At 40.6% G+C, this 20,157-nt stretch overlaps 1 protein-coding gene across 1 annotated transcript; it reads left to right on the forward strand.

Moving 5' to 3' along the window:
• Positions 1-1,565: 1,565 nt before the first annotated feature.
• LOC142159844 (uncharacterized) lies at positions 1,566-9,304 on the forward strand. The gene is given in 6 exon segments (XM_075214645.1): positions 1,566-1,731; positions 1,811-1,934; positions 2,025-2,113; positions 2,558-2,669; positions 7,361-8,958; positions 8,960-9,304. Coding segments are annotated over 5 exon segments (2,214 nt in total). The 5' UTR covers positions 1,566-1,731; positions 1,811-1,849; the 3' UTR covers positions 9,290-9,304.
• The last annotated feature ends 10,853 nt before the right edge of the window (positions 9,305-20,157 follow it).

The raw sequence follows: 20,157 nt of genomic DNA on the forward strand, positions 1-20,157 counted from the left end.
TCTTGAGGTGTCTAGGATTCTGCACTAGTTTACTTCACACCCTTACAAGACATTGCCTGTTTTCTTAGGATGCTCCGTATGAAAGAAGAATCCTTCAGACTATAGATCAATACAATGATTGCATTTCATTATTGGTGTCACTTCTTGAGCCCACCCTATGTTTGTTGTCATTGCTTGTCTACATCCCATTCATTAGGGCTGCCAGGGAGTCCAAAGAGGAAATAAATGATGTTTACTTGGTAATTTTGTTTCCTCAAAGGACTCATGGCAGCTCTGGTATGTCCCACTTTTTTGTCCGTTACATCTATGAAGTTTAATTAAAGCACTTTCCTGCGTTGACTATTGCAATACCATCCTTACTGTTCTTTCCTGAATCAGACTCTAACCCCTTCAATGTATTTTGCACGCAGAGGCTTGATTGATTTTCCTTGCAAATCTTTCTTCCACTGCTGAGCCGCTCTGTCAGTCTCTGCATTGGTTGCCTGTTTATTACCAAATCCAATATAAAATACTTATATTAACATACAACAAAACTGAACCAACGTACATCTCTTCACTTGTCTCATAATATCTCCCAATTCAACACCTCCGCTCTGCACAAGATCTACGTTTCTCATCATCCCACATTTTCCGCTCCCATTCCCTCTTCCAGGGAGTAAATGTATCAAGCTGAGAGTTTTCCGTCGGGTTTTAAAAAAACAATAAAATTCTAGCTATCATTTATTTAGTACATTCTACAACATGATAGCTAGAATCTGATTGGTTGCTTTAGGCAACATCTCCACTTTTCAAACCAGCCAGAAAACTTTTAGCTTGATACATTTACCCCAGGACTTTTTCAGGCTGCACCCACTTTGTGGAAGGCCCTTCCTCGCATAATAGACTTTCCTCTAGTCTTCAAACCTTTAAGCGTTCTCTAAAAAACCACCTCTTCGGGTATGCTTATAAAATTCCTTAACCTCCGTAGGGTACCCTGTTACCACTGATTACACAGTTCACACAAGACAAAAACTCTCTGACCCACTGACCAATGTTTCTGTGTGACTGGATCATATAGCCAACTAAGCACCTTCTAAGTTTGCAATCTGGCTGCACCAATATGCAATATGTGGCACTTACCCTCATGTATCAATCTCCCATTGATCCATAGATTATAAGCTGTACTCCCAGATAATCACGGAAGTTATTTCTGTTCACCACTTTAAAATAGCAGCAGATGGGCAAATCACATAGATTGTTTTCTGTTATTGGTTCATGCAATCATTAATCTCCCCTCCCTCCCACACACACACCCTCACACGCACCCTCTGCAGCATCACACAGCTCCAGTTTTTGGCCAGGGGTGTGAGATGAACCATGGAGCTTCGAGAATAATGGCTTTGTACAGCAGCCCCCTACTTGGGAGTGCTGCTTTAAGCATTTCTCAGTCTGGCTTTCTGAGACCATTAATTAGTGAGAATATATGTTTATTTTAGCATTATAGCCTTAAGTGATGGATCTGTGAAAAAGTGAATTGCATCTACTCTTTGTGCTGATTGTTTCCTCTTTAATACACAGGGTTAGAAGAAGTCTGGTGTGTCACCTACCAGCCGTCCTCATGTGACAGCAGGACTGAGCAGGACCCAGAGCCCCATCACGGAGCCTCCACCTCACTCACTGATACATGAGAGAAACAATGACCAGAGGATTCTAGAACTCGTCAACAAGATCATTCAGCTGCTGACTGGAGAGGTGACTGCTGGGAATGGGACATTATACAGTAACACCAGGGGATGTGTCTGGGTGATGACTGTATCATTGCGTGTGTCAGGTTCCTATAAGGTGTCAGGATGTCACTGTCTATTTTTCCATGGAGGAGTGGGAGTATTTAGAGGGACATAAGGGTCACTACAAGGACGTGATCATGGAGAATCATCTGCCCCTCACCTCACCGGGTAAGAGGGATCTCTTTGATTATTGTAAAGGAGAATGGAGTTTTGAGATAATTACATATGAATAATTCAGCTATTGTGTGTTTCCTACAGATGGATCTAGTGACAGAAATACCTCAGACAGATGTCCTCGTCCTCTTTATTCACAGGATCATATAGAGGAAACTCACAATATCCCTCAGGTAGATGGAATTGAGGGTCTCAACAAATCCCATAATACAAATGTGACTCTACTATATATGATCTCTAGACAAGTTGTAGTGATCTTATAATGTAATATTCTTCTGTTTAATCTCAGTTCATTAATTATTTTGTTATTGTTTTGTGGGTCATTTATAGTGAGGCCCTGATTAATATTAAAGTTGAAGTTATAATGGGAGAGACCCTAAAACTTTTACCTCACATAACTTACATATACTTGTTAGCCCTGTTCTTAGGAGAACTAGTTGATTGATTATTGTTGAAACTTACTTGGGTTAGAGTAATTGTATTGCTAAAAACAATACATAGAAAACCTGAAATATGGTCTGGTTTCAAAAGTATAAAATTCCCCGGATCACAGAGGGGTCATTTAATTAAATCAGGCATTATTATAGTTTTATTTCATTAGCTTGTAATTTACTCAGGGTGAACATCTGATTGATATTAAAGTAGAAGATATAAAGGGAGAAGAAGAGACGTATGTGAGGGGTGATCAGCAGTGTAAGGAGGAGGAAATACCTACAGATATCAGCACAGGTGAGTAATACACACTAAATACAGAAGTCACATATTCTCCTTGTTCAGTCACTACAACAATCTCTTGTTCTACACCCTCCTCTGTCTGTACAAACTGATGAGGAAAAAGTATCTGCCCAGTGGGGGAGTCAGGATCCATCAGCCCCTATTAGACTCCTGCTCTCCTCACATCGTATCATTGTGCTACCAGCTGCCATGTTCCTCCCTGTAACTACCAGAAATGACATTACTTATGATCCTTCCTTAGCATGATCTCATGTGATATTACCCATGATCCTTTCTGAGAACTACCACAACATTATCAACCTAAGCACTGGTGGTAATATCACCTTTGTATGTGATATCATGTACTGATTATATTCTGATTCCCCTGAACTAATATTGTGCCTGCCTACATATCTAATAAGTTGCCCGCTTTTACTTATGTACTGAGTGTACCTCCTTGAGGGCCACGGTGAGGGCGATGGCGGGACCTGATTTGTGTGTTCCAGTGGGTTGATGTTGGTTCGTTTGAATCTGGTCTGTTCATCTGCCTGTTCCACTTTGTGCTCCCTGATGCTTGAGTGTTGCTAAACTCCCAAGGGAGATGTCCCTAGCTAGAGACCTAGGAACCAGGGCAATTACAGAGATCACAAGAAGGAGAAGACGGAGTGTAAGGTCAGAGCAGGATACTGCTGGCCTGATGTGCATGGGAGTCACATGTCTAGACTGTGAGAGGAACCAGATAAACTTTCAGACTGCTATTACCTGTACACCAACTGCAGTTGAGAACAAGTTAAGAGAGTCTGCATATCAATGTCAGCTTTTCATTGAGGTGAGTTTCTATAGATTGATAATATAATTACTGCCATGTACGTGATCAGAAGACGTGATGCTGAGATGTCAAGTTGTGTAGAAAGGAAAGATGAGTCTGTAGTTAAGTTAAGTGACTGTAACACAATACATTATATATATCTAATCAAAATGATCTGGTGTTCATACAGTTCATCAGTTGTAACTCTGCAGCACTACAGCTGCTGCATCTCATTACACCCGTTCTACCGTTACCTACTCTGTATGTGTAGGACACCTGTTTGCTTACTTTAATCCACAAGATCCTGATGTTGGACAGCTAGACACAGGTAGACTCAAAGTTGCTATAAGGTAGGAGCTTAGTGTAAAGTGCTATTATTACACAAACAAACTGTTTCTAAAATGTCATGCAACATGGTGCTCTACAAGATGGCAGAATAAGCACCCTTAAGGCCGAGGTCATTGGCTCAAGCTGTTGGAAAGGAGAGATGCCCCACCAGAAATCTAACAAAACCTTTGTGAGAAGTGCTGCAACAAATGGGACATCACCTACCAATAATCTATCAAGGACTTCTAAAAGCTAAATGTGGGAGATTCACCTCGAGATTTACTGTGTGTAGCATTCTCCTGAGACTGCTGGATACCTCATTTAAACCAATCTCCGCGACAAACCTGGCCAAGATAGAGAATCCTTCCCACCTTGCAGACCAAGGTGATGTCTAAGCAGGTAGAAGAATCAGTGAGATGCCTGCCAAAATATATCTGGTCAGTAGGTGCATATCAGACGTTCAGGGCAGAACAGCCCCTTGTTGCAAGGGTAAAGGAGAGTAAGTCCTAGTGTGCGCAGAGCTAAGCAGTAAAGAGCAGAGGTGCGAACCATCAACCCTGTTTCAAAATTTGATGTAGATAGATGGGCACACAGCAGTCCACTGGAGATAACGTGGAAGCCTTCAAGAACTTATACAACAAGCTGATGTGCTGAGACTTTACATGAAGAGAGGTTACAAGGGAGTAAACACAACCACTAGAAAAGCTGTCGCTGGCAAGGACGACACCAAAGGCGACATATTAACAAGGCCTGTCACATGCTGTAACTGGTATCTTTTGCTCTCTTTCAATTCAGTAATAAAATTGCAGCATCTATAACCATAGAAATGACTGAGAATAACACCAGGTTGCTTGAGCTAACTTGGTATCGTAAAATGTGGATTGTCTTATCATATCTGCCACTTCCTCCGGATCTGTGACAGTGTGGGCTGCGCCCTTCGATACTGTAAACATGTTGCCGGTCGGAGTCCCAAACAGACAGATTCCTCTTCTCCTGTGCAGCCTGATGGCAGCAAACTCTGTAGCCAGGTTTGGAGTAACTTCCGACAACACTGTTTCAGAAGCCTCCTGTAACTTGAGGAGTTTCCTCCCTCTATGGGCAGAGCAGTCTGTATTCTGTGGACAAAAGAATTCCCGTTCTGTGGTGACCATCTTTGGACAGCCATACTATGGTTCTGCTTAGCAAAGGGATGTCATGTTGTGGCGGCCATTTTGTGGTTCCCATGCTGCAGTCACCAGTGTGGTTCATCCACAGTTTGCTTTGCTTCAGTAAGTCGGGACGCTGGCATGCCGGCTGTGCTGTGGGGCGGACACTAATACTGACCAAATTATCATGCAAAACTGTATAATATCTACAATTAAAAAGATATTATTTTTTTTTCGACTGAAACGAAAATACACCCATGTATGCACTAAGCAAAATGTAAAACAAGACTCATTACATTTTGTATGGTGCCTACATGAGTATATTTGTTTAATTTGAACAAAAAATAATATCTTTTGAATTGTTGATGTGATTTACAGCTATATTAGTATGTGTTTTTTAGATATAAAAGCCATCTCTGCCCGCAAGAAGAGGTACAGAGGACATTAGGAGGGTGGTCCCTATTCTTTGTGGTAAGGGCATACCCCACCATCTCACGTACATGTAAGTGGAGGCAATGAGATTTGTATTCAATTTTATACTGCTAGGGAGACTTAAGAACCAGTGGGAGATTGACAGTGGATGAGATCCCAGTTGATCTATCTGATGTTGGCCAGACTTCATGTAAGAGCAAGGATTTCTGAGACCTAACTACTCAAATTAATGCAAACCCTGGGAACTCCCTGAGGCTGGGTTAAGTTACACTACTCACATATCTAATACATGTATACCACCCACCGGTGTGCTAACTCGGCCTGCTTGTGATTGCTTTACCTACTTGTGCATTATCTTGACCTACCGTGACAGGCTCTGCTTGCTGTGAAATTTCCTACCATTGCGTGTTGCATTGTCCTCGTCTATCACCGTTGTGGCTAGGGCTTGCTGTGTACTAACCCTATCCGTATGTGTGGACTCCGTCTACAGTAGTTTTAGTCTCACCGACATGAGGCTAATTGTATAATTTTTTCCAGGACCACTTTAAGTTCCCAACCTACCCCTGCCACTGAGATCCTGGGCATACAGAACCATTATTGAACATGCTTGGTACTTGCATCTCCCTATCCTTCTGGGGACAACATAGGGGCACCCTGATATTTGAGAAACTCTGACCATGATTAATAGGGTGGGGTCTCATGGCTTAGTCCTTGTGGGAAGTGTCTGGGACTTTGTTTCGTGACACTTTGTCAATGTTTGCAATGGATCATTCATGAGCAGAAAATATCTATAAAAGTATAGCATGTGAAAATGGTGCATGCTTTGATTTTTGGTCCAGAGGAATGTTGTAAAAGTATAATTGGAAAGAAGATTGTTGTTCTCTGCCATTCTGTTTGTTTTGCAAGGGCAGGAGATTATCAAGAAAGTTTCTTATATGTTTATCTAAGTTAAAATGTTATTCTGTATAGTTATTTATATGCTGTGAGTGGGACTAAGTGTGTGCTTCGGTAGTGCATAAGCATAATGACCCTCTGAGGTGTGATGCTAAAGAGAGAGAGAGTAACGCTCCTGTGATGTAATTATTGAGTGTGGACCGAGAGCTCTGACAGGAGCTTAGTGTTTAAAAAGGTGATGTGTTCTGGTGGGTTATGCTCGTTCGTACCAGGGTTTGTTCATGTCCGGTCTGTTCATATACCTGTTTAAATTAGTGCTCTTGGATGCTTGGTTGTGTCTGACCTCTAATGGAGATGTCCCTTGTTAGAGAGAGAGGTACAGTTGCAAAGATTGAGATGGAGATCCTGAGAGTGATAAGACAGTGTGAGGTCAGACCAGCAAATGTGACCTGCATATAAGTGTAGAGTGTGAGTGAACATTGTTAAAAGTGAATGTTTTAGATTGTAACTATGATTACAGGTTAGATTATAGGTAAGGTGTCTGAATCTAGTCCACGGGGTAAATCTATGACGCATCGGTTTCTGCAAGTCACTGGAAATCGGTGACTTTGCAACGAAAATTTAAAGTGGCAATGGCCGACTTCTGGTGATTTGCAGAAACCGATACTTCATACATTTACCCCCAGGAATCCCAGTACCAAGCCCAGAGGTTGCACCCTTACAGAACACCAGTCTCTAGTAGACGTAAGATCAGGGCTCCTATTTCATCAGGGTCCACTGGAGAGATTTCAGAGAAATGTTTTCACCTTTCTTGGCGCTCCTGGGTCCTCTTCTTGCTCAGTTGTCTTAAATAATGATGTCGACTTCTCGTCATAAAGTTCTAACCAATGAGCAGTCTTGAATAGCAGTGTGACATCATAGCATGTAATGGAAGCTTTTTAATAGAATTTATTATTCTTCATTCACAAATTGAAACTTGAAAATGTTGAATTCACTGTTTGTATGGAAATGTTGTGGTATTGAAATACACTTGTAGTAAAAAAAATCAAAAAATCTGTTCTGCAGAAATGTGTATTTCCATATATTTATTTTTTTCCCAGCAGATGAACTGTACAGCTGGAATAACTCGGAGAGACATCTCATTTTATCTCCAGATTGTGAAATGGAACATGACAACATCACACAAAATTCTTCAGGAGAAAACCCCATTGCCCTAAATATACATCGATTACTTCACTGTGCAAATATATCATCTGAGCCTTCAATTAATGAGGAATGTTCACTTTACAACTCGGATATTGTTACACACAGTACAGCTTATACAGATGATAAACAATTTTCATGTTCTGAATGTGGGAAATTTTTTAGACAGAAATCAAATCTTGCTGATCATCAGCGAGTTCACTTAGGTGAGAAACCATTTGCATGTTCTGAGTGTGATAAATGTTTTACATTGAAATCAAGTCTTATTAGACATCAACGACATCACACAGGTGTGAAACCTTTTTCATGTTCCGAATGTGAAAAAAGTTTTAAAGAGAAATCAGATCTTGCTACACATCGGAGAGTTCACACAGATGAGAAGCCTTTTTCATGTTCTGAATGTGGGAAATGTTTCAGACAGCCGTCAAATCTTGCTAGACATCACAGAGTTCACACAGGTGCGAAGCCATTTTCATGTTCTGAATGTGGGAAAAGTTTTGGAAGGAAATCATTACTTGCTGAACACCAGCGAACTCACACAGGTGAGAAGCCATTTCCATGTTCTGAATGTGGGAAATGTTTTAGAAGGAAATCTTTACTTGCTGAACACCAGCGAACTCACACAGGTGAGAAGCCATTTCCATGTTCTGAATGTGGGAAATGTTTTAGAAATAAAACATGTCTTGCTGAACACCAGCAAACTCACACAGGTGCAAAGCCATTTCCATGTTCTGAATGTGGGAAATGTTTTAGAAAGAAATCATGTCTTATTAAACACCAGCGAACTCACACAGGTGAGAAGCCATTTCCATGTTCTGAATGTGGAAAATGTTTTAGAACGAAATCATATCTTGCTGAACACCAGCGAATTCACACAGGTGCAAAGCCATTTCCGTGTTCTGAATGTGGAAAATGTTTTAGAAAGAAATTCTATCTTTCTGAACACCAGCGAATTCACACAGGTGAGAAGCCATTTCCATGTTCTGAATGTGGGAAATGTTTTCTAAAGAAATCAGCTCTTCTTAAACATTGGCGAACTCACACAGGTGAGAAGCTATTGCTATTTCCATGTTCTGAATGTGGGAAATGTTTCGGAAGGAAATCATATCTTGCTGAACACCAGCGAACTCATACAGGTGAGAAGCCATTTCCATGTTCTGAATGTGGGAAATATTTTGGAAGGAAATCATATCTTGCCAAACACCAGCGAACTCATACAGCTGAGAAGCCATTTCCATGTTCTGAATGTGGGAAATGTTTTCTAAAGAAATCAGCTCTTCTTAAACATTGGCGAACTCACACAGGTGAGAAGCCAGTTCCATGTTCTGAATGTGGGAAATGTTTTCTAAAGAAATCAGCTCTTCTTATACATTGGCGAACTCACACAGGTGAGAAGCCATTTCCATGTTCTGAATGTGGGAAATGTTTCGGAAGGAAATCATATCTTGCCGAACACCAGCGAACTCATACAGGTGAGAAGCCATTTCCATGTTCTGAATGTGGGAAATATTTTGGAAGGAAATCATATCTTGCCGAACACCAGCAAACTCATACAGGTGAGAAGCCATTTCCATGTTCTGAATGTGGAAAATGTTTTAAATGTCAAACACATCTTATTCAACATCAGATACTTCACACAGGTGAGAAGCCATTTTCATGTTCTGAATGTGAAAAATGTTTTACACGCAAATCGCGTCTTATTCAACATCGAAGAGTTCACATATGTGAGCAGCCATTTCCATGTTCTGAATGTGGGAAATATTTTACACATGAATCAGATCTTCTTAAACATGAGAGTCTTCATAGAGGAAAATAAAATTCCGTGATATGATAAAAATATATGATGCAGAATTGCAGTGGTATTTGATTTCCATTATTTTAGAAGTGAAAATTTTTGAAAAATAAAATTTTAGACTATACTCAGAATTGTATATTGGTATCCCCGCTTAATAGAGTAATTTGAATCTTCAAAGTCACGCAATTTATTAATATATCACAAATGAATTACTAGGTAAACATAGAACTAGAATGTGTGTCTTCAATATAATTATGCAACAGTTTGCTCATCTGGGGAATTAAGTGCAGTTTAGTTATTCTATTAGATGTCGGTCTAACTCTCCGCAATGATAGAAAGACCACATTGTCATCATATGGGGTACTATATGACCCAAGCACTATCTCACAGCGCCAGAGTCATGGGTTTGGTTTTGACCAAGTCCCTAACTATCAGTTTCTATGTTCTCCCAATCTTTGTGTGGTTTTCCCACCGGTTTTCTCACACACTTAAAAGATAGTACTGGTAGGGTGGTTGCTTTCTGCTATAATTAGTGTGTGTATGACCTTCTTCTCGAAGGATTTTGGCTTGTTCAGATGTGTTCTCGCAAACTCCAGTTGGAGTTTTATGTCTGTCTCAGCAGAGGGACCTCTTTACCAAATAACCCCCTTTCATTGTGTAGTCAATGTATGTGCAAATTGAAACTGTCGTATCTTGTGTTTGACAGAGTAACAGGTCTATGAAAATGGCCACTGAGCTCCATTTTGTTGTATTCATACTTTTCTGTGTGTATTGTAAAATGCTTATCTGATCAAAGGCTGGGCCGAGACATCTTAACATATAATGTTAGGCGTTGTCTCAGATGTTCCTGCACATGAGTGAGAATATATTATTTCTTTTTTTTTTTTTAAAGATATTTTATTGAGTATTACAATGCAGACAATGAGGGAAACAGGCAATACGGGTAAAACACAATTGCAATGAAGTTTCCACTTAATATAAGCAGCGGAGTATATATTATTTCTTATCCGTAATGTAACAATAGCAAGTCTGAAAATATATTCATACCCTTATATGTAAGTTGATTCCATGACCCTTTATTCAGCTTTCGTGTGGAAATTGACTGTTACTGGAACATATTGGAAGCTATGTATTTGATTTACTTTTTCTTTTATGTTATGTTTATCGTAAAAATAAAGGTAAATGTCACAATAAATCTTGCATTCATGAGTCATTAACTCTTTGAAACCGAAAGAACCTTATTCAACGTGGAACATTTAATGGCGCTGCTTGGCAAAGTTTCAAAAGGTTAATCTGTAAGAGATTTGTGAATGGTCTTGAAGACCTTGTGTCTCTGGCTCACCTGAGATTTGTTTGTTTGTCGTACTAGAATCATGTTTTGTAAAGGGAGAAAAAGTTGTAAATCTGAAAAAGTAATACCTGCATTGAGTAATTTCAAACTTTGGAAAAATGCCAAAAAGTTTTAAAATCTGTAAAAAAATTAATAAATGCGGTCAATCGCTGCAAAGAGGTTAAGAAAGGGTGCAGTGAACATTATACATACAGATTTGAACTGTTTATATTGTGATTCAGTGGGAGTCTGCCCAGAGGGATGCAGTTGAGAAATGAGGGGGGTTTGTTTTACCCATAAAGAAATTTTAAGAGCTAACATGTTGTCTGAGAGGAGAGATTTTTCTAGCAAATTAATACATATGCACTACAGATAAGGAAGACATAGAATCCAAACAGATATGTGAAAGTATAGTGTTAGAAGATTCTGTTGGGGAAATGTTGGGTGAATCCTTGTCAAGTGATGTATTGCAAACAAAGAGTGAGATGTTGGGCAAGAATACTGTGACTTGTGAGATGTGCAGTATTGCTGCTTTTATAATGAGTCAGAATAGGGAAATGCACTTGGTGTCTTTCAAGGGGGCTGTACTGGGTGATGATGATCACCCAATACAGCCTGCCTTCTGGAAAAGCCCCAGCCCACCAACACTTCCAATGGCCTGTAATCGAGTCTGGCACACCTACCAGATGGAACACATCACCAGTATACTGAGGGGCTCCTCCGTGTCTTTCTATAAAGTCTGGTCCCTGTGGACTTCATATCATAACCAACCTTTATTTCAATTCCAGTAGAAATCTGGTGTGGAATAGAACCACTAGACAAGTTCAATCCTTTCCTATCTGATGCGTGAACCTTCAATTCACCATCCCTCCCCACGTTCACTTTCTCTCCCTCTTCTTCTTTCCGCCATTTTACCCCCCAACCTTATAGTTTAAAGTGTTTAAAACAACATCTTTATAGAATTAGATAGATACACAGTTAACTTCCAATTGCAAAAGCACTGTGAGAAAGTGTTTTACACACTGCTATGTCTGTCTAAAATGTATACCGTGTTACTGATGTACCTGTCAAGATCTTGTAATGCTTTTTCAGCGTAAGATGTTTCTAATAAAAAAGTATTGAAAAAAAAATCAAGCATAAATGCAACTTACACTGTATATAAGCTCCCCTGCTTAAGGAAGTATAGATTACATTTTGTTTTTAGTTGAAAAGTAAATGTTTATTGTCTTTCACAAATTAACAAGAAAACACAGCAATTCTATTGCATTCAGTTAGCAATATTACATAGTAATAAAAGTAAAAATTAATTGAAAGAGGAGACAGATTATTGTTAGCTGTTTGAGTAGCTATCAGCATTATAACTTGTTTTGAGAGAAGATTAACAAGAAGTGGGAAAATTAGGGATGAGGTGGCAAGCAGTCAAGGGTTTACAACTATTAGTGAGATAGTCTAACGAGTCGGGGGAGTTTGTGAGATATCTAAAAATAATAACATGGGTGGGTGGTAGCTTATTAGTGGATGGGTTTATAGTTAGCGAGGTAGCCCAAAGGTTAGGTCCAGGATACTTGAGGGATGTCAATCGGTGGTTAATGGAGGCTCAGCTTCATAATAACTTGTCTGGGGAGTCCAAGTATTTTGGAAGTTAATTGGTGTGTTATTTAGGGTGACAGTAATGCTTTCCAGGTGGTAGAATGACCAGATACTATTTATAGTTGCTGAGAGTGAAGGGGGAGAAACATTCTTCCAATCTGCTGCTATTAAGCACTTTGCAGCATTTAAGTTATGCCTAATCAATTTTTACACTGGCCGTGGTGTATTTGGCCTGGAGTGAAGCGAGAATAACAGAGTCAGGCATGTTGATCTGTGTCATTGAGGTAATGAGAGTGTAAATTTATTGCCAATAGGGTCTTATTTTTGGGCAGGACCCCCAAACGTTTTTGTAGAGTTTTGAAATATGGTATAGATTGTGATTAATAATCAGTGGAAATAATGTAGATATGAGACCTTTTGTGGAGAGAGAGCCGCAACACATAGACTCCAGTGTGGATCATTGATCTGAAGGAAACGGAATTTGCAGGGAATGCCTTATCTGAAGATATTGGTAAAAAAATCTTATGCGGTAGGTCCAATCTTGTGTTGAGTTCCGAGAAAGAGGGGAAAAAACGCATAGAGGCTATATCCCAGACGAAGAGTATAATATGTTGGGTCTAGTGGTGGAATATTTTGTGATGCATACATGGGGCAAAGTGTGCCTTATTCCATAAAGGCACTAATAAAGGATAAGTGGAGCACAAAGCATAGGTCCGAGTCATTCGATCCCACATTAATGTAGAGAATCTCGCTGTGGAGAGTTGAGCTAGGCGTTTAGTTCTATGTTGTGGGGATATCCAAAGCAAGGAATATGGGGAATATACTTGTAATAGGTCTGACTATGTGGGTATAAACATAGGTGGTTTGGTGAGTGCCAAAGGATGCAATGTGCAGGTGCATAGCTTGATATTATTTTATTAAGTTCGGTAGTCCCAGGCCACCTGAAGTCTGGTGTTTGAAGAGAATACGCATCTGCAATCTTGGTTTGCGGCCTGCCCAAATAAATTTGGAGAGGATTTGTTGCAAGTGTTTGAGGATGTGTTAGGTACATGGATTGGGAGTGTCTGTCAAAAATACAGGAGTCTGGGTAAAACATTAATTTTTAGACCTGGAAACAAACAAGGTGGTGGAGAAGGTATTCTACTTTCTCCAACCTGCACCTTCCAAGTCATTCCCTCTGAACCCTCCCTCTCATTCTCTTCCTTTGAAGTCCACACTATCCATCTATTTTATCCTCTCCACCTTCATGTTGCTGTTATTTATCGCCCCCTAGGGCCCAGTTTCCCAATTCTTTTACAACTTTGCTTCCTGATTTACTTTTTTTCTATCCTTTGACCTGCCTACTCTCATACTTGGCGATTTCAACATTCCCATTGATAATTCCACTGTCTTTTCTGCCACTAAACTTCTTTCACTTTCTCCTTTTGTGTCTCCCAATGGACTTCATCTCCCACCCACTGTGATGGGCACTCCATTGACCTTGTCATCTCCTGCTACTGCTCCATCTCTAGTTTCTCCAATTTAGCCTTCCCACTCTGTGACCACAACCTCCTTACCTTCAGCCTCACCTTACCTCATGCCCTTCCCCCTGCACCCAAATCCACAGGTACACAACGAAACGTAAGTACTCCTAACCCAATCCACTTCTCATCTTCACTAAAACAGCCATTGTCCTGTACTAATCGGGCTTCCTCTTTCTATAACAAAACACACACTTCAGCCCTAGACAATGCAGCTCCAGCTACTACATATAGTTTCCAACGATCCAAACCCCAACCATGACACAACAAGCAGTCCCACTACCTGCAAAAGTGCTCCCGCACTGCAGAGCACAACTGGAGAAAATCTGTTTCCTATCCTGATTTCCTCCACTATAAATTCATCCTTTTATCTTACAGCACTGCCCTGTAAACAGCCAAATAAACATTCTTCAAATCTCTAATATCCACCTAGTCTTATAACCCACATCGCCTCTTTGCCACCTTCAACTCACTTCGCTGCCCACCTGAACCTCCTCCCCCTTCCTACCTCAAAGCCCATGATTTTGCCACCTATTTCAAAGACAAAATCATCACCATTCGACAAGATATTTCCTCATGCCAAATTCCACTCACCTTTACCTACACTCCCCAGTCCACCCTTAATTCATTCTTTCCAGTAACTGAAGAAGAATGGCCTGAGTCATTAAGGAAAGCAAACCATATAAATGGAGTAAATTTGCACTTTGGCAAAACCATTTTGCATTGAAGGGGGAGGTGAATTTAATATGTGGGGACATATTTATATTTGGGATAGGGCATGTCCTAGAACTACTTTAAATTTCAGTGTAAAAATAAAGCTATTGTCACGGCAATAGGGTTTCTGGTATCCGTGTCGGGACCTCATGGACTAGCTGTGGCAGGAGTGTAGTGGAAACGGGGTGAGCTGGATAAATGTCTTGCTCATAGAGCTTGCTTGAAGGTGCAAAGAAGGTGAATCCACACAAGTAATAACTACCAAGGTATTTATTTCAGCATTAGAAATTAGAATGAAGCTGAATTTTCACAAATGGTTAATGGTTTGCAATTCAGATAATAACAACAACAGAGGAAGTTGAATTCACACGAATGGTTAAAGGTTTGCAGTTTATGTAATAGCAATAGATGAAGATGAATTCACACGAATGGTTAAACTCACTGAGAAAAGTCCATAATACAGCAGCAGGTTGAGGTTGAATTCACTGAGGTAATGGTGGAGACATGTACACAGCGGGAGAATAGAAGCAGTAATCCGGATAAAGCTGTGTACACATTAAGGCTAGATCTCTGTATTCAGCAGGTAGTTTGAAGCCACAAAACAAAAGCCACTGTAGATCTGGAACTAGGAAGTGTTGCACTGGCAACTTGCTGAGTGTAGAAAAAAGAGGGGAGTAATCCGCACAGGGTTGGGATATACCTCATCTAGATATCATCAAAATCATTATCATAGTGAGGGGGCGCTCTTTCCATTAATAAACATGAATAAGACACAGAGAGAGAAAGAAAATAAATGGATTTCTAGAGCACTCCTAATCCGGTCCTGATAGTTGAGAGTATCTCTCACATTCCAGGTTCATGCCTGTTCTACTAACAATATATAGGAAATATATCAGATAATCCAATACAAGAGTTATTTATATTTTGTTTTTTTTATAGGGCAAATGCCTTTATTAATAGAAATTAGTTAAAAAACATATCTCTATTGAGATAGCCTCATGGTAAAAAAGTGAAAAAGATAAACGTGAAAAATAAGTGAAAAAAGTGTATAAAATGATACCACGGACAGTGGAGCCAGGAAAATAGCGGGGGTTTATTATTGTTAATATGATCCAAATATCAACACCCTCATTAACTATATGGGATGAGAAGTAGGGACGAATAGGATCTGAGATGTTCTGCAAATAATATTGGATCAGACTAATCCCAGTGACATGGATCAACTACTAGTCAGCATAACATATAGTATATGAGGTATTTAGAGTTCAGGGTAAAGAATCCCTCAGTAGATATAATTGTTAGCAGGGTTTCTATTATCTGATCAGCTATGTCTGGGTATAGTCATATGCATAGATGTAATGTGTTTATATATTTTTGCTTGATAGATAATAGAATATCAGTGCTAGTATATAAACACTTGCCTAGAAAATAATGGTAGCGATATTGGGATACATTAGTGCACTAAACATATGTTGAGAATATCACTTGTTGCAGATACATAATTAAAGCACCAAATTAATGAAAAGTGCTTGCTGCTAACCCAAAGGGAAAAATACTGTGCTACATTACAATATTTGATCATTTCTGACCATTGAAATATATATGTAGGAGAGCGTTGGCGGTATTGGATTCACTTGCTGTACTCAGTAACAAGGTATCAATTGTTAATACCCCAATACTGCTAGCTTGGAGGATAATAGTAGCGCTGTTGAAATATATTAGTGCACTATGCACATGTGAGACATGTCACACGTTATAGATACATGATAAGGCGCCTAACCAGTAATAGATACTTAATGCTAACCCAGAAAGGGAACAAGCGGCGATATATTGAAATATAAAAGTTTTCTGACCATTGAGATATGTGAGTCAGGAAGCGTTAGCGGCATCGCCGCTCACTGGCTCTCACTTACGGGTATGACGTCACGAATGATGTCAATTACCCATGTGCCCCAACGTACGTTTCACTAAAGATAGCTTTATGAATGAAGTTGAATTCACACGAATGGTTAAAGGTTTGCAGTTTATGTAATAGCAATAGATGAAGATGAAATCACACGAATGGTTAAACTCACTGAGAAAAGTCCATAATACAGCAGCAGGTTGAGGTTGAATTCACTCAGAGGTAATGGTGGAGACATGTACACAGCGGGAGAATAGAAGCAGTAATCCGGATGAAGCTGTGTACACATTAAGGCTAGATCTCTGTATTCAGCAGATAGTATGAAGCAACAAAACAAAAGCCACTGTAGATCTGGAACTAGGAAGTGTTGCACTGGCAACTTGCTGAGTGTATCAGGGGACTCTTTTATAGTCTGCAGAGGAAGCCAATTGGGGAATGGAATCAGGTGTTCAGACTCAGCAGGAAGCTTAGCAAATGTCTCACCCAAGATGGCAGCCTCCAGGGCTGCAGACAGAAGCCACGCTTGTCCCAGGATAACATGCTGCATACTACCAGGAGGAAGATGTACGGTAATATGATACCGCCGAGTGGTGTAAACAGGGCTAAGACCCCGATTCATGACAGCTATCAAGTATTTGTGGATATATAAAACAAATGGGGGTCAGCGCTTCCCACGGGAGGGTGAGATGGGGCAGCCAGGGGAACAGGGGGATAGGAGTTGGTCTTAGACTCCTCGGTTAGGCAGAACAAAGTATACGTAATTCCCCAGCGCAATCCAGAATGAAACAAATGTGTAACTAAATGGTACAAACATAATAATAAATAAAGTTTATCTGTATTGAGGTGGCAAAACAGGCATAATAATACATATATCAGCAAGAAAAACAAAAAATTACCAGAATATATGTTTTCTTAAATAAAACTCATAAGAAGTATAAAAACAATGGGGGCTAAGGTGTAGGACTGAAGTCCATAAGTCTTAGACATCCAGTATAAACATGCTGACCCCTGGATTCCAGTCTAAAAAAACAACAAACGAAAGCAATAGTGATGACTCTTATCTGGGAAGGGTGGGTAGTGCTCACGAGTAGAACTGATATCCAAATTGTAGAGATTAACCACAAGCGTGGACTTCTCCTATGGACTCGCTAGAGTAGTTCAGTGAGTTGCGCACTTGCATCTGGTTGGTGTCGGCGATCTTATCCTTCTTATGAAGAATCAGTCTCCTTAGGTAGAGTAGGCGAGAGCTGTGGGGAAACCGCTCTCAGCCAGAAGTGTGTGTATAGGAACCCGCTGGGCGATGGTATATGTCCGCACATGCGCCTGGAGTTAGATTCGGCGATTCTGCTTTCAGTAGATGGAAATGAAAAAAATAATGTCCAAAGTGAAAGTGGATGTCAATAAAGTAGCCTATGCGTTTCACCCCGCTGGGGGCTTCCTCAGGGATATTTGTAGAACCACAGTGCTTCACGCTCGAAGTCTCTGCACTCAACTCATCATCTCACCCTACAAACTGTCCCCTTAACCCTATTCCCTCCCAACTTCTCCGCTCCATCTCCTCCACTGCATTCCTATCTCTATCTCACCTCTTCAACCTGTCTCTCTCCACTGGCACATTTCAATCCTTCTTTAAACATCTGCTCATCTCACCAATTCTAAAGAAACCATCTCTCGATCCAGTCTGTCTCTCCAACTACCATCCTATTTCTCTCCTCCCCTTTGCCACCGAAATACTAGGTCAATAAGTGTACAAATGCTTGTATCACTTTCTTTCCTCTAATTCCATTGTCGACTCTCTGCAATCAGGCTTTTGCCCCCAACCTTCCACTGAAACTGCTCTCACAAAAGTGATCAATGATCTACTTACTGCAAAGTCTAATGGTCATTTCTCCTTACTCATTCTCTTCGACATCTCTGCTGCTTTTGACACTGATCACCCTCTTCTCCTACACAATCTTCACTCAATTGGCCTTCGTGACACAGTTCTTTCCTGGATCACTTCCTTCCTATATAACCGCACCTTTAGTGTTTCTACCTCTCACACATCCCCCCCTCCACTCCCACTATCTGCTGGGGTCCCACAAGGCTCTGTTCTTGGCCCTTTACTTTTTTCATTGTACACCTCTTCTCTTGGAGCACTAATATGCTCATTCAGCCTCCAATACCACCTCTACGTTGATGACACCCAAATCTACATCTCTTCCCCTGACCTCTCTCCTTCTGTACTATCTCGTGTAACCAAATGTCTTTCTGCTATCTCCACATGGATGTCCCAACACTACCTAAAGCTCAACATGTCCAAAACAGAGCTTATTATTTTCCCTCCTGCCAGAATCACCACCTGCCCTCAAATCTCCCTCACTATCAATAACACCACAATTTCGTCAGTCTCTCAAGCCTGCTACATTGGTGTCACACTTGACTTCACCCTCTCCTTTATTCCTCACTTCCAGACTCTCTCCCAGTCCTGTCGACTCTACCTTAAAAATATTTCCAGAATATGCCCTTTTCTTACTCAACATGCTAACAAAATTCTTATCCAATCTTTCATCATCTCCCATCTTGACTATTGCAACCTCCTGTTATCTGACATTCCTGGCACCACTCAAAATAGTCTCTCTCCTCTTAGATCTACCTGTAACCTGCACCTTGTCTCTGGTAACCACCTCTCATTCCTTCCTACAAGACTTCTCCCGTGCTGCTTCCCACTTATGGAATTCCCTACCATGCTCAATCAGACTTTCCCACAGCCTTCAAATCTTTAGACGCTCTTTGATAAGTCATCTAGTTTTTAGAGGTGACCTTATCCCTTATAACACTATTCACACTAATGTACCCTCACAAGTGTCCTAATCTCCACTCTGAAGCACTACTTTGTATGGCCCTGTTTTATGTATGTACTGTTTTCTCTACTGTACGGCACTGCGGAGCACTGTGTCGCCTTAAAAATCTACGGTAATAATAATAATAATAGCAATGTTAGAATCCGAGCCAGAGGTTTGAAAAACACAGCTTGATGTCTCACTTGTTTCACTTTAATAACTTGGTATGTTCAAGGCAAAATAGAATATAAACTTATCTGTCTTTATATAAGTCCTGCTGACATCTGATGAGCTTTACTCCAAATATGTTTCCTTCTGGACTGGCTTTTAAAGCTGGAACTTTAGCTTATACATCCCTCAAGGCAATAGTTTAGCAACAGCACTCAGTGACTCCTTGTGGGTAGATCCTCCATAGTCCCAGGCAGCATTCACACAGCACAACTCGGAGCAACCACCTACTAGCCTCCAGCAGTCCATGTTTGGCTCCTTCCCAATTCCCCAAGAATATCCTGGAGCCTTTTAGTACATTCTGTCTCCAAATTCCCCAATTTTCGCTGGCTTTTTGTAACTTGTTGCCTTGTCTAACCTCTGCATGCTTCTAGTGCAGTCTGGGGCTCTAGTTTGCAGTTTGTCCCCCCCCAAAATGGCAGATGCAATTTGCAATGAACTTTCCAGAGACACTTTGGAAGATGTAGTTTTCTTAATGAGTGCATGCAGTAATATACCTGTGATTTGCAGGGTATTATATTAGCTAGCCGCTAGTCTGTAAATAGTTTGGAGCCAACCGATGGATCTCGCTGGAAGACAACACCTGCTCAACACAGCCCAGAGATATTTGTGGTTTACCCGATCAAAAGCGTTAGACTGCACTGTTCCAGGGCCTCCTAGACACCAAGGATGGCACTAAATATGCCTGGCCTCATCAGTGCACAGTGCTGAGGAGAGAACAAGTTAGAATATTCCACCTGTTGGTAGAACAATCTGGACGGTTGGGAGGTATTTTTAAACAATATAAACAGA

Source organism: Mixophyes fleayi, chromosome 6 (assembly GCF_038048845.1).
Source record: "Mixophyes fleayi isolate aMixFle1 chromosome 6, aMixFle1.hap1, whole genome shotgun sequence".
Lineage (NCBI taxonomy): Eukaryota > Metazoa > Chordata > Amphibia > Anura > Limnodynastidae > Mixophyes > Mixophyes fleayi.